We start from the raw sequence: 15,180 nt of genomic DNA, 5'->3' as shown, positions 1-15,180 counted from the left end.
AAGCCATGCCCACAGAAGCGGTAGTAATTTTTTTTTTAATCCACCACTGCTTCAGAAGTGTTGACCTTTCCAGTCAGAGTAAGGAGACTTAGCCATTCAGGATGGGAATGATGGACATGGTTGTCCAATTCACCTGGAAGATACCAAGTTGTATTTTTAGAACATGGGAGGGAGGTCATTCAATTTTAATAAGCTTTGGGTAGATACCAAATATTATCAGCTGCCTCAAATGAAAGTTAGGCCACCTTCCCATTATCTTTGCAATAAGTCGAGAAGCCCCATCAAGCATTCCCTACCATGTGATCTAGGGCAGTGTGCCATCTGGATTCCTCCACTTTCCCCTCACTGGAATAAAGTTGGCAGTAGGGAAATCTGCCAGACACATGGAGACTTCCTCTGTGACAAGGAGCCTTGATTGTTTAAGCATGGTAAGCACTTGGCTGGGTTCTTCTTGGCAGACATTGCCTGAACATGTGGACAGCAGGAGATACAACTGTTAATTAATTATGTGGGGAAGAGGGGGCAAGCATACCTGAACAGGGCTCATGATTGAATATCTCAATATTACAAGCCAGTTATCCCATTATGAAAAGGAACTCAGTTTCAGTGTATTTTTGCATTTTTAAATTGCAATGGATTCACATATCCAATTTTAGCTGTGGAGCATCAAGATCTCTACCTATTCCTGTTAATGCTGTTTTTCAATAGAAAAAAGATTTGTATATGTGACCTGAGGTAATAGAAAGCTGACTTTTGAAAGGAATGCCCTGATTCCCTGAAAAATAAGACCTCCCTGGATAATAAGCCCAATCGGGCTTTTGAGCGCATGTGCTAAAATAAGCCCTCCCCGAAAATAAGCCCTCCCCGAAAATAAGCCCTCCCCGAAAATATTGCAACACAGCAGCAGCCATGAGGTGACCACGTTCACCACCTCCTGCCCCTCAAAAATAATTAGACCTCCCCGAAAATAAGGCCAAGTGCTTATTTTGGGGGTCAAAAGAAAATAAGACCCTGTCTTATTTTTGGAGAAACAAAGTACTATATCTTTCAAGGAAAGTTTATGTAAAGGCCATTCTCTGAAAAGGAAGCAGATGTGAAAATTGGGATTGGTTATAGAGGTATCAACACAATATCTTAAGGCACATATTTTTGTGCATGACATGAAGCTACAAGCCCCAGACCACCCAAGCAGGGACCCATTTAATTTACTTTAATAGCCTACTTTCTGTATTAGACAAAAGAGGAAATTTTGTGCATTGGTGTATGTGTCTCTGTGTGTGTATGTGTTAGAAATCTCTGCCTGCCTATTAAATTTTCAGCAGCTTTTTTCTTGCTTTGAGTCATGCTTTCCACATAAAACGCAGCAGCCGTGACCCACTGTTCTACATTTCAGTCCCTTTCCCCCAACCAGCACATTAGTGGTCTGCATTTGACATTAGCGAATTGACAGGCTCCAGGGCATGCAGCTCATGACGCCATAGCAAAAACTCATAGATGAGCACTTGCCAAAACCTCAGGAAGGAAATTAACAGCAACTTCTGGGAACAGGCTGCCTCCCTTTCCTGAATGAAAGGGAATAGTCCATGGATGTGCGCATGTGCACAGGCATATCCAACAGAGAAACAGAGTATATATGTGTGCAAGCTGGGATAAATGAATGTAAAATAGAAAAGCACCATCTTTACTGACACAAGTTCTGCTGAAGATACAAAATATAAGGACACATTTCCTTCTCATTTATACTGACCTTTTCTTTAAAATGCACCCTACTGGATTCTACTTTTCCTCTAGGAGTTAATGGGGGGATACCAATGGGAATGGGGGTGTTCCAGGCTGGGGGGAGGACTTGATGGAGTAGAGAGAAGATTCCTACTCCTGTATCACCCATCCTCTTGGTTTTTACTCTCCATGGAATTCTTGTTAATTGCAATCATTTCATATGATCCTTTTCATAAGCTTGTAAGTCACCGAGAATCCCTTCAATCGTGAGATGAGTGTCACATAAATGTAATAAATGAATAAATATTTTATTCCCTCTTAAGACAATCAAGGCAGAGGAATAGCATAGCAATTATCCATTAGCAGATCACTGGTTATAGTGTAAATGTAACTTTCTTCTGATTTCTAAATATGTACCTACTCCCACCCTTGTTGTCTTCAAAAAGGAACTCTGAATTTAAGAAGATACATCTAAAAAAAAGGCAAGAAAAATCTGTCTCTGTTTTCATATTCTCAGCAAACTGAAGACAATCCTACCATTTCAAAAAGTCTATTATTTGTAGGGGAAACAAAGTTCTCCTTTCCAGTCAACATAGTAATGCCATTTTATAAGATCTACCTTTGCTCAAGGAGTACAGGAAAGGTAGAATTGGTGGATCAGATGAGTAGTTCTTTCTCATACTAAAAGCAAAAAGCCAGGGAAAGAGAAATGAAGGGGAAAATGGCAGAGGCAACTAATAGCCAAGTACTGCAGGGTGACAAAAAGAAATATTAATGTATGTATCATTGAGAAGTAAACTGGTCCACCTCTAATAGAAACTTGCTTGTTATTTTCAGCTGGGCTCTGGTTACGTATTTTATTAACATGCTTCCTCCCCACCCTGCTGGCCTGGAAAAAGCAGAAAGGATGTCTATGAATCAGGATTAATCTCAACAGGTTTCAGATGTGCCTGCCCCACCTATTCAATAAACTGATGTAAGATCCCACGTTGTACAATATATACAGAGTTGCTCGCCCTCATTTCATACTGTCGTGACTTTGCAATAGTGGCTCACACTCTGCCTGTGCCAGTTCCCCTGCAGTAGGAATTGCTATTGTGTGAAATTCTTCAGAGCACAATAAACACACTCACTTGAATCACTGCTCTACTTACTCTCCACCTTTGAGTTCCGCAACGATCAAACCAAAGGCAACTTGAGGTCTGAGCAGCAGGCTGTAAAGGCTTTATTACAGATATAATCTTGTACGGCGGGTTGTTATTTTAATACTTTCTATAGTAGAAGCAGTAAGCATCTTTAGGCAACACAATCGGATAATGAAACTCTGGGAAACAATACTATTGCATCGCAGCAACCTCCTGATAAAACACTACTGTTTACATTGCCCTTTTCTGCATATCAAAAACTTTACAAGTTGATGGCACGACTATTCTACATAGATGAAACCTATACTCATAAAATATGAGTTTATTCCAGAATGTTGAACTGGTAGTCACCATAGCCTAGATCCGTGATGGCGAACCTATTGCACGTGTGCCAGAGGTGTCATGCAGAGCCTTTGCTGTGGGCACACGTGCCATCGCCAGCTGCTCTTCTGGTTTCTGGCACTCTAGCACATGCACACATACATGCACGCGCATTCCGGTTTGGGTACTCGGTGTCAAAAAGGTTCACCATCACTGCCCTAGATCGTTGCTTGTTTGTACACCAAGGGGGAATATTATTAATGTATTATTATGATGATGACGATGACGATGATGATGATGATGTTCATCTTTGGTGAGATTCACAGCCTTTGGGGCTGGTTGGTAGCTCAACAGCTCGAGTCTTAACCAAGGACCTAGGAACTGTTAAGGTAACGTTGGAGGATATAAGTTGTTCCGAGTAGGGTGGTTTTTTGTAGAGTCAGAATGTTCAAGTCAGGTAAATTTAGAGCTTTCAAATAGCGAGGTAGCCCATTAGGTATTGCTCCAAGGGCTTCAATTACAATTGGGACAACACATGATTTCTTTTCCCACAGTCGCTCAACCTCAATTTGCAAGTCCCGGTATTTTGTGATTTTTTTCTTCCTGTTTATCTTCAATTCATGTATTAATGGCTTTAATTATGTTTCCAGCATTCAGCTTTGATTTTAATATTTTGCGGACCCTCCTGTTGTATTTCTTTTGCGTTGACTCTTTGGCTTTTCCATTCAAGATGTTATCTGCTTCCAATATGCCTAGGTACTTGTAACCATCATCATTTGCTAATGCTTTCACTATATTTCCATTTCCCAGTTCTATTCCTTCTGTTTTATTTTTCATTTTTCTTCTCTGCATGGATAATATAGCACATTTTTCAAGTCCAAAGTTCATTTTGATGTCACTGCTGAACAGTTGAACTGTGTTGAGTTCAGTGGGGCTTTTCGCATACATTTTTAAGTCATCCATGTATAGTAGATGGTTTATCTTGTCATGTTAGCTTGAGATTTGGTATCCCAGTTTTGTGTTTTGTAGGATTATTGTCAGTGGAATTAATGCAATGTTGAACAGCAGTGGTAAAGTGAATTCCCTTGGAAGATTCCTCGTCTGATGTTGACTTCACCAATGTTCTCCCCATTTGTTGTTAGAACTGTTTTCCATTTTTGTATATTTGCTTTCAAAAATGTACAGATATTTTTGCTGATTCCAAAGTTTTCCAGACAGGTGTTAATCCAGCTGTGGGGTAATGAGTCATATGCCTTCTTGTAATCAATCCACACCATATTTAAATTTGTTTTTCTTCGTTTTGCATTTTTAGTACCATTTTGTCTATGAGCAGCTGATCTTTTGTTCCTCTTGATTTTTTATAATTTCCTTTTTGTTCTACTGGATACAAACTGTTTTCCATCAGATGATTGAATACTGAATTTGCCAGTATCCTTGTAAAAAGTTTGAACGTTGTTGGCAGAGAAGTAACTGGGCAATAGTTGCTTTGTTCTGTGCCTTTTTCTGGATCTTTCATTATCAAGAATGTTCGGCCAGCTGTTAACCATTCTTCGCTTGTTGCATTTTGAAGCATTTGGTCAAATTGAGTGGCCATGCGATGATGGAGGCTGGTCAGGTGTTTTAACCAGTATCCATGCAGTTCATCCAGGCCAGGTGCACTCCAGTTCTTGATCTTCTTTGCTTGTTTTGCAACCATGTCAGTTTTTATTGCAATATTTATTACAATATTTTCCATCTTGTTTTGTGTTGTTTGTTGTTGAATATCTTTGATCCAGAAGGCAGTGTTGTTGTGTTCCACTGGGTTTTCCCACAGTTCTTTCCAAAAGTTCAAAGTTTTTTCTTTACATGGGTGAATATGAGTTTGGATTCAATTTTCATCAAGGGACCAGTAGAAGAGGTGTTGGTTTCTTCTGAACTGGACATTTTCACAATATTGTTTTATTCGTCCTTCATAGCTTTCAATTTTCCTTGCTGTTACCATTGCACATTGTTTTAGTTCTTCCATAATTTCCGTTATTGTTTTTTCCTCCAGGTTGTATTTTTTGTGTAAACTATTTTTCAGCTTTTTGTTCTTTAGTTTTCCTTCTTTCAAGTACTTAAGGTTTAAGGTTTATTGAATTTATAGACCGCCCCCTCTCCCCGTAGGGACTCAGGGCGGTGTACAGACCATTCATGTTCAAGACAACAAAACATAACGTAAGACATCAAACAAAACAACGCACACATACCGTCTGTGTATAAAACCCAAAACCAATTTAAATAATTAAAACAATTTTAAAACCCGTTTAAAACCCCAATTTAAAATTTAAAAAGCCATCCAGGAAGGTTAGTAATAGATGTTCCCTGTAAATACAATTACAATTACAATTAGGCCAGGCTGATATCCCCTCATAGTTTTTTAATTTTATTTTCAAGTTGAATTTTCCACTTTGGTGTTTCAGTGGGTTTCTTTTTTGGCATTTTATAACCTAGTTCTGCAGTTATAACAGTGGCTGTGCTATACATTAATTGGTTGGTTTCATATAGTGTGCTGGATGGGATGGAAGTTAAAATGCTGTTCAAGGCAGTTAACAGATCTTTCACTTGTTTGCTATGCACTTCGCGAATGATAGGTAGTCTTTTTTTCCCTACATTTTCCTTGATGTGGTTTTCATTTTTTTCTTTCAGCATTTTTGCTAGATCACTCAGCTCTACACTTTCAATTTGTTGCACAGGAGGGTCTTCATCCTGTATGTTTGTTTCTTCCACTGGCTGGTCAATTTGTTGAGGTTTTGGAGCAATTTCTTCAGCTTGTTCATCATCACTTGTTGTTTTCTTTTTAGCCAATATTTCAATACTTCTGTGAAAACTTTATTACAGATGATGAAGCGCCTTTGATCCATTAATCTTTGTTCAGTTATGTCACTTTTCGGGCGTTGTTCCTTTCACAGTTGCATCATTCTTTTTTGAAATCCCCTGGCTGTTGATTCTGCCTGGTAGTAATATTTGAGGATTTGTCGATTATCTTCGGTTGTCCAAGTTTTGCGCTTTGGTTCCAGTTGCTTTGCAGTTGCACACCCTGTTTCCCTGGCAGTAACAACTGAGCCCTGTAGCCCCTTTTTCGACATATGTCCAGGAGCCATAGCATCTGACGTGGTCCTTGTTGACCTGGGCGACGACCGATCCAAAGTGGAATTTTGTTGGTTTCTCATCATTAGTGATGGTAGGTGCCTGGGTTGGTTCTCAGTGCTAAGCCACTGCTGATTCAAGGGCAATAATATCATAACTGTAGGAACCGCACTAGATACCAGGCCCAGCCATGGCAGGAAAGAGGCCTACCTTCCTATTTGATGGTAGGAAGGAAGGATCAGGAATGGGGAGTGGGTGGGGGGTGGAAAGAGGCCTACCTTCCTGTTGGTGGTAGGAAGGAAGGATCAGGAATGTGGTGGGAAGGAAAGAGACCTACCTTCCTGTTGGTGGTAGGAAGGAGGATCAGGATTTTTTTGGGGGGGAGGAAAGAGACCTATCTTCCTCATGAAACTCAGCCAACTGAACATTCAAAAATGCATTACAAATACCAGTGATTGGTGCTAATGGTTGATACGGTTTGCTGCCAACGTCCTAGGTATCAACCAAGTACCTTCATAAAATAAAAAGCTTTGTTGTTGTTGTTGTTGTTGTTGTTGTTGTTGTTGTTGTTGTTGTTGTTATTATTATTATTATTATTATTATTATTATTATTATTATTATTAGAAGTGTATCACAGCGGCCAGTTGTTTCGCCGGATTTGGCATTAATTACTAGTTGGGCCCCACCCAGGGGCCTAGGGCGTCGTAACGTATTTTCATAATATACGTGCAGATCCAAGCAGTGCAGCCTTTTGCATTTGACTGATGGTGATTTTGTCAATTTTTAACTGTTTTAAATATAATTCCAGTGCTTTTGGAATAGCACCCAGTGTGCCGATTACCACTGGAATTACCACTGCTGGTTTGTGCCATAATCGTTGGATTTCGATTTTTAAGTCCTGGTATTTTGTGATTTTTTCATATTCCTTCTCGGCGACCCTGCTATCACCTGGTATTGCGATGTCTATGATTGTAACCTTATTTTTCTCAACCAGTGTGATGTCTGGTGTATTATGCGCCAGTATTTTATCCGTTTGTATGCGAAAATCCCACAAGATCTTGACCATCTGACTTTCGATGACTTTTTCAGGCTTATGTTCCCACCAGTTTGTTGCTGTTTTAATATTATAATTTTTGCACAAATTCCAGTGGATCATTTGTGCCACTGAATTGTGCCGCATTTTATAGTCAGTCTGCGCGATTTTTTTACAGCAGCTGAGTATGTGGTCAACAGTTTCATCAACATTATTATTATTATTATTATTATTATTATTATTATTATTATTATTATTATTATTATTATTATTATTATTGTTATTATTATTATTATTTGCTTCCCATCTCACATCTAACAACCCTGGACTCTTTATAAATATTTTAGGGCTTTATTGTTTTGTGAATACATATAAACCACTGGGTGCCCTTGTAGAACTGCAGTACATAAACATGGCAATAAATAAATAATGAAAATGTTGGGACTTGAATTATGCTGGTGAAAGCTACGCTGCAGTAAATGCATCCTTAATATTTTTGAGAGATTTTTTTTAAACGCACACTGTTTTCCACATATTCACCTTGCATCATCATATTTTTCCTATGAGCTCATACATAGTATAACGCTATCCCCACCCCATCTACATTATTATGCATTCATTCCATCTTGATAAACACAGTATTGCAACAATAGAGTTGTACTCAAAAACAATCATGCTGGCCCAAGGCCAGCACTAAATGTGATCATGCTGGCTGGGAAAGTTTAATTAAGTTGTAAACAGAATTCTGTAATGCAGTGCTCTTCAGTTCATGATGAAGTTATATACTGCAACACATCATGAGTTGGATTTAAGTTAATTTGTTTGATTGTAATGCCTGATTACATGTTATCAAGATAGTTGCACTCAACAGGCATTTCGAGGCTATTATTCTTCAAACCGAATAAGGCTTTCCCATGATAATCTCTTGTATGCAATAAGGACAGCCCTGATGAGATATGATATCTCTGCATTTGCCCATGTGGAAAACAATCGTCTTATCACAACACAAAGTCCTTCAAAGGGCTTCAGCACTTTCTGGTCAGCGTAAAATTCAGAGGACTTCCTGTATTAAGTTGTGAATAAGTCTAAATGCTTTAGGGTATAGCAACGTTTAGGGTAAGGCTAATCAATCTTTCAAAGTCTGTCTTCAATGTTATTATTTCTTTTAAAGCAAGCTGTTACAAGGAAGGAAGGAAGGAAGGAAGGAAGGAAGGAAGGAAGGAAGGAAGGAAGGAAGGAAGGAAGGAAGGAAGGAAGGAAGGAAGGAAAGAAGGGTAATGCCTACCTAAATGGAGACATAAGACAGTTTCTCACTTAGTCTAAGTCCCCCATGTGGCTCCCAGCTATTTCTTAAGCCAATTTCAGACATTCCAGTCCGGACTGCAATGGTTTGGCACAGGGCTGGCCTGATACCCAGTTTTTGTGCTGGTTACTGCAAGACCTGATTCTGGGGCAAGGAACGGGAGCCTCCCTATGTGGACATGTATCAGAACCTGCAAACTTTTCCTTTCTCTGATGTTTACATATATGAATGTCTTTACACACAAACATATCCCCTCATCTCCATTGAGGGAGGAAGGGAGACTGATCTATCTATCCATCCACCCATCTACACAACTACCCTCTTCCATCTACCATCTACCGTCTATCATTTATCTATCTCCATCCATCCATCCCATTATACATGCCTACACTCAGGAAATGGCCCTTATTGATGATATGCTTAGCAGAATGTATTCAGTAAACTCTGACAGAATATTGTTAATTTCAAGACACAGAAGGGCTGCAAAAGAGATGTCAATGATTCTGTAGGAGACAGGAAAAAAAGATGGTTTTTGTTTAATTTTGTTTCCTACAGAGAGTTGAATAGAAATGAAAAAAACCTTTAACTAAACCTAACTCCCAGCAGGACTAAGTATTATAAAGACCAGCTGGATAGAATTTGAGCAACTGATTGCTTTCTTCAAGAATATAATGTATGAATAGAGCAAATAATTGTATGTATGAAGGGCTTTTGAGAGATGGAGTAGAAGTTGTAATGCACTATCAACAGGAATATGGCTTAAATAACTGAAAGTATATTCCTCTCACTGAGAATTGCACCTAAAGGTCAAGATTAAATGAACACATTTCCTGAACTTGTTCCCTCTAGAACTAAAATCCTAGTATTCAAAGCCAGTTCCTATTGTTTCAGAAGTGTGGTTCTTGAGTTATCACCACTCACTCAGTGACCATTCAAATTTGTGGTGGTGTTGAACAAGGTGGAATTACAACTGGTCCTCAAAGTTCTTCCTGTCTCAGTATCCTCATAGTCACATTAATCAATTTCCAAAGTTCCCTGCTGACTTCTGTCAAGTCAATGGGGAAGCAAGCAGGAAGTAGGAAGTCATGATCATGTAATGGCCCCTTTCAGTTCTTGCTTAATGCTGGCAAATGGGACGGTTGATATCTCTAAGTTACTCAGTCACATGGCATTGTACTTTACAACCATGGCACATAATGAGAACAATTCTGATACCAATTGCCGCTGTAACTCAAGGGCTACCTTTACACACATTCAAGAATGAGACCAAACAACTTATAAAATGTACTTCTAACCTTGATCAAGATGTCAATGGAATGAATGAGTACTTTGATTTCCCTCTGGCTTCTTCTTGCTCTAACCATGATTTCATTCATATTTGCCTCCTGCTCATAGCTTGCTAGTGCTAGATTTCATGCAGTCTGCAGAAAAGCTATAACTACAATAACAGCCACAAGGGCTGTGGAAAGGCTAAACTGTCCTCACCAACCCTGATTCATGACATCAATACTCCCATCACCACTCTTCCTTTTTCTCTTTCCAAAAAAGAACTCAATCCTTATTTTAAGAGTGCTGGAAGAAATCCCTGCTCACTCATTCATTCATTCATTCATTCATTCATTTGTTCATTTGTTCATTCATTCATTCCGTAAATAGTAAGTTAGTCAGGTAGGGCTGAATCAGAGGAGGAGAGGTCTACTTACCCTAGTCCAGTGATGGTGAACCTTTTCGGCATCGAGTGCCCAGACCGGAAAGCACATGCATGTTCCTGCAATGGAATGCTGGAAACCCGAAGACCAGCTGGCCAGCATACACATGTCTGTTTTTTGGCTGGTTTGGGGCATTTTGGGGGGCATTTTCAGGCTGTTTTTTGGGCCATTTTTCGGTGCTCCGGGGCCCATGGATGTGCATTCCAGAAACCAGAAAAGCACCTGGTGACGGTGCATGGGCCAACAGCGAGGGCTCTACATGCCATCTCTGGCACCTCCCACCATCCCAAAGTCCCTAAAACCTTTTCTGCTGCATATGTGAATGCATTTATACAAAGACTCTTAAAGAACTAAACTGTGCATGTCCTTCTCCATAAAGGTAGCTGTGCTAGCGTATATGGAAATGATACCAAACAACCTATGGGTCACTATACACGTTGCATCACAAATAAGGGAAAAGAAAGAAAGAAAATAATCCAGTTCGCTAGAGCATGATATAATGACTTGTTGTTATATAACATAACGATTTGTTATTGTGTTGCTCATGTTGACAATTATATTATGCTCAGTTGTTTAGAATGGGCCACATGGATTCCAGTGGATGAGCGACACTACCCTCTACTGGGCAAAAAGAACTTATCACAGGTGATTTTAGAAGAGGCCTTCTTGGAGGACACCACCTAGATAAGAATATTTTCCCAAATACGCCATCTCTTCTCACTATGATGAATGGCAAGCAATCATATGACCAAATCCGAGATACACGGCTGTAGACTCTTACTTCACTCAAGCTGCCCTCTATTTTATTTCCCCCTCAGAATATGGGATCTCAGAGGTATTTGCAGTTGAACTTCAAGAGCCATCAGATCATTAGGATTGTCTGTTAATGGACGGGCACTCCATCAAGTCTGATTTAAGCCGGTGGTATCAAGTTGTGATGGCCAATTTCCCACGTTTTATTTCATACCACCCCATACCCATTCCCACATACCTAAGCACTGCGTACATTTAACTCATATATGAATAAAAATGATGCAGGTATACTATAAACATTTCACAAATATTCTCTATAATATATTGTACTATCATATATACTACTGTGTATATATTATACTATTATATACCAATAGTCTTTAATATTATATTCTATAATATACTAATGCTATTATATTACAGTATATAATATATAGTAGCATTAGTATGTTATAGAATATATATAAAAGAGTATTAGTATATAATAGTGTAATATATATATACAGTAGCATATATGATAGCACTATAATATATTGTATTTCCGCCAATATAATACTCAATTGAAATAAAGACTTCAAAGCACAAAAGGATGAATGTCTTTAACCATTACAATCAGAAAACCCTACATGAAACAAACTGTACCTTCTATTATTTTAGAGAATATTTTTCAAAATAAACATGAATTCCTGTTTAACAAAAGGAAAGTGGTAAAGAAGAAACCCTCCCCCTGTATTCAGTTTTGCAGACCCAGGCCAGACATCCAGATTTCAAGGCAGAGATAATCCAAAAGATATTGTCATATGAACTCTCCATACCGCCGGGGAAAAAAATGCATCACATGTTTTTCCACCATTTATATTTCAGACTGATGAAAATACTTTGAACTCCGCAATCATTGTTTATCCCCCGCTTTAATCTCAGTTAACCACCACTTCAAAAAAAAAAAAAAACCTGTGGCTTTACAGAACATAAAGCTTTTCCTCTGGAATTTTAAGGCAATTCCTCTTCAAGACAACCTGTTTACATAATAGCACATCACCTCGGCAGCTGTCACTATGGTAAAATTAGGTTCCCCACCCTGCTTCAGAATGGAAACTACTATTAGTGGCCACATTCCACTTCAGACAATATTAACTTTTTGACAACAAGCAAGAAAAATAAATAAAGAACAAAATCACAATATGAAAAAAAGGACAATTTCTGAGACTCATTAAATGCAGATTTAACAAATTTCATGTTTATAAAAAATACCAAATGTGGGATATACGTACATAAAATATTCAGGGTTTGTTCCATATAAATTATAAAATGCAATGATTCTCTGTCCCTTATCACTATCATTTACAATACAATACAATACAATAGCAGAGTTGGAAGGGACCTTGGAGGTCTTCTAGTCGAACCCCCTGCCTAGGCAGGAAACCCTATACTGTTTCAGACAAATGGCTATCCAACATCTACTTAAAGACTTCCAGTGTTGGGGCATTCACAACTTCTGGAGGCAAGTTGTTCCACTGATTAATTGTTCTAACTGTCAAGAAATTTCTCCTCAGTTCTAAGTTGCTTCTCTCCTTGATTAGTTTCCACCCATTGCTTCTTGTTCTACCCTCAGGTCCTTGGAGAATAGTTTGACTCCCTCTTCTTTGTGGCAACCCCTAAGATATTGGAACACTGCTATCATGTCTCCCCTAGTCCTTCTTTCTATTAAACTAGACATACCCAGTTCCTACAACCGTTCTTCATATGTTTTAGTCTCCAGTCCCCTAATCATCTTTGTTGCTCTTCTCTGCACTCTTTCTAGAGTCTCCACATCTTTTCTACATCATGGTGACCAAAACTGAATGCAGTATTCCAAGTGTGGCCTTACCAAGGCATTATAAAGTGGTATTAACACTTCACGTGATCTTGATTCTATCCCTCTGTTGAAGCAGCCTAGAACTGTGTTGGCTTTTTTGGCAGCTGCTGCACACTGCTGGCTCATATTTGGACCAGCAATGCTTCCGCTCTGACTAAAATTAACCAAGATGTCATAAGCACACCAGGAAATTCATGTGCAGATAACTCTTGTGTAGTGACACCTGGGACTGGCAACTTGGCCATTAAGCGAAGCAGTTGTTAAATGACACCATGACTGTGCTTTGATTTTACTTTAACTTTTCTTTACAGACCTGCAAAAGTTGTAAATGCAAGGATTGGTCACAAAGTTACTTTTTTATCATTGTCATAAGCAGCAGACAGTCTCTAAACAAGGCAGTACTCTACTAGGATTATTGTAATATTTTTCCATTTCATTCTGCTCTCAATGATTCTCCAGGACTACTTGCCTACAACTATATCTTCTTGACCATGAGAGCTGGCAGAAAAATGTGCTTCGGTCCTTTCTATGAAAGTGTCACATAGTGGGATCCAGGTGTGCTTTTTCTGTTACAACGCATGCAACACCACCACTTCCCTGTTTGTTGGCCTTGATCTTTTTGTGACTCCCTAAGGCTCTGGAGACTCAGCTCTTCCACCAGGCATTGGACTTGAATGCAAGATGAGCTCATCCAGGCAGAAAGACCCTGAATGAGATATGCATTCATTAGCCTTGGTGAATTCTATTTCTTTTTTAATTACTCCATTGTTCTTTTTTCCATTCTAGATGTTTATTGCATTATATTTTCTGGTTCCTTGTTTTTATGCTCCTATCAACTGAAGGACATGATGGCTTAAGGGACGCGATGGCTCAGTGGCTAAGATGCTGAGCGTGTCGATCAGAAGGTTGGCAGTTCAGCGGTTCGAATCCCTAGTGCCATGTAACAGAGTGAGCTCTCGTTACTTGTCCCAGCTTCTGCCAATCTAGCAGTTCGAAAGCATGTAAAAATGCAAGTAGAAAAAAGGGACCACCTTTGGTGGGAAGGTAACAGAGTTTTGTGTGCCTTCGGTGTTTAGTCATCCTAGCCACATGACCACGGAGATGTCTTCGGTCAGCCCTGGCTCTTCCGCTTTGAAATGGAGATGAGCACCACCCCCTAGAGTTGGGAATGACTAGCACATATGTGCGAGGGAAACCTTTACCTTTACCTATCAACTAAAAGTTTTTAAGATTACTTTTTACAAAATTGGATGACTCTACCTAACTACACAAGGGCATGCTAAATAGCAAGGTAAGGTATCCAGCATTTTTCTTCCACCATTTTACCAAAGTCTGCATTGACATGGACACAGGTTTCTGTCTTTCAAGGATATGGAAAAAAGAAATTCAGCCCACCACCCTAACTGCTGCCAAATCCTACCTGTGAGGATGGAGACACTGTGGAAGCAACTGTCCAGCTTGCCCAGAAGAATGGATAGGAAACTGTCGGTTGCCAGCCCATTTACATCCCTTGTGCTCTGATCATAGACCACAACATCTTGATGTTTCTCTGCCTCCACCTGCAAGAGTAGCATCAAAAGAAAACATGTGGGAGGATGCAAATGATACTCAAAACATGCAAATGTTAGAGAGCTATCAAACACGTATGAAAAACAATTGAAAATGCCTTCACTATTCCTCTCTAGACATATAATATTCCTACGACATCTCATTATCTAAAGACTGACCCAGAAGTTTAAAAATACAATTAATTTATTCTACTGATACTTCCATAAAGGGGAAGAGGAGGGAAAGAGAGACAAATTTTGCTTCCCATCACAAATGCAAAGTGAAACTGGATGCTCTGAAAAACAATGGCATTGTTTGTTTATTGTTCTTACCGCAGGGAAAGAATTATTTGTAGATTTTTTTTTAAAAAAAAAACAGAGAGTATTAACTTAACTTAATTGATCTGGATATTATTAAGGGAGAATTAATTCCTTTTAGGTAGCAAAATAAACCATAATTATTCTAGTGCTTATATAGAACCTTGAATGTAAGTTGAAATCTATGTAAGGAATGTATCTTGTTGTATTCCTTTATGGAGGGGTTCTTCATCCAGATTGTTAAAAAGCTTTTTTTCAGAGCCAAAGCAGAAAGAAACTTTGCACATTCTAGATTGCAGGTCATTGCCCCATGTCAGAATTAACTCTTCTCGTCCAACTGGTTGGGCATCAGTTACCTTCTCAACATAT

General features: G+C 39.1%; 1 protein-coding gene across 3 annotated transcripts in view; it reads right to left on the bottom strand.

Moving 5' to 3' along the window:
• DUSP8 (dual specificity phosphatase 8) overlaps window positions 1-15,180 on the bottom strand; it is a 132,554-nt gene that overhangs the window by 56,464 nt on the left and 60,910 nt on the right. For all 3 annotated transcript variants that reach the window (XM_081935454.1, XM_081935456.1, XM_081935455.1), the window contains exon 3: window positions 14,367-14,505. In XM_081935454.1, the coding sequence (XP_081791580.1) occupies window positions 14,367-14,505 (139 nt within the window). The remainder of the gene's footprint in view (window positions 1-14,366; window positions 14,506-15,180) is intronic.

This window comes from Natrix helvetica (genome assembly GCF_964273705.1).
Source record: "Natrix helvetica genome assembly, chromosome: 1".
Classification (NCBI taxonomy): domain Eukaryota; kingdom Metazoa; phylum Chordata; class Lepidosauria; order Squamata; family Natricidae; genus Natrix; species Natrix helvetica.
Note: the sequence above shows the minus strand (reverse complement) of the source record. Positions and strands in the feature narration are given on the sequence as shown.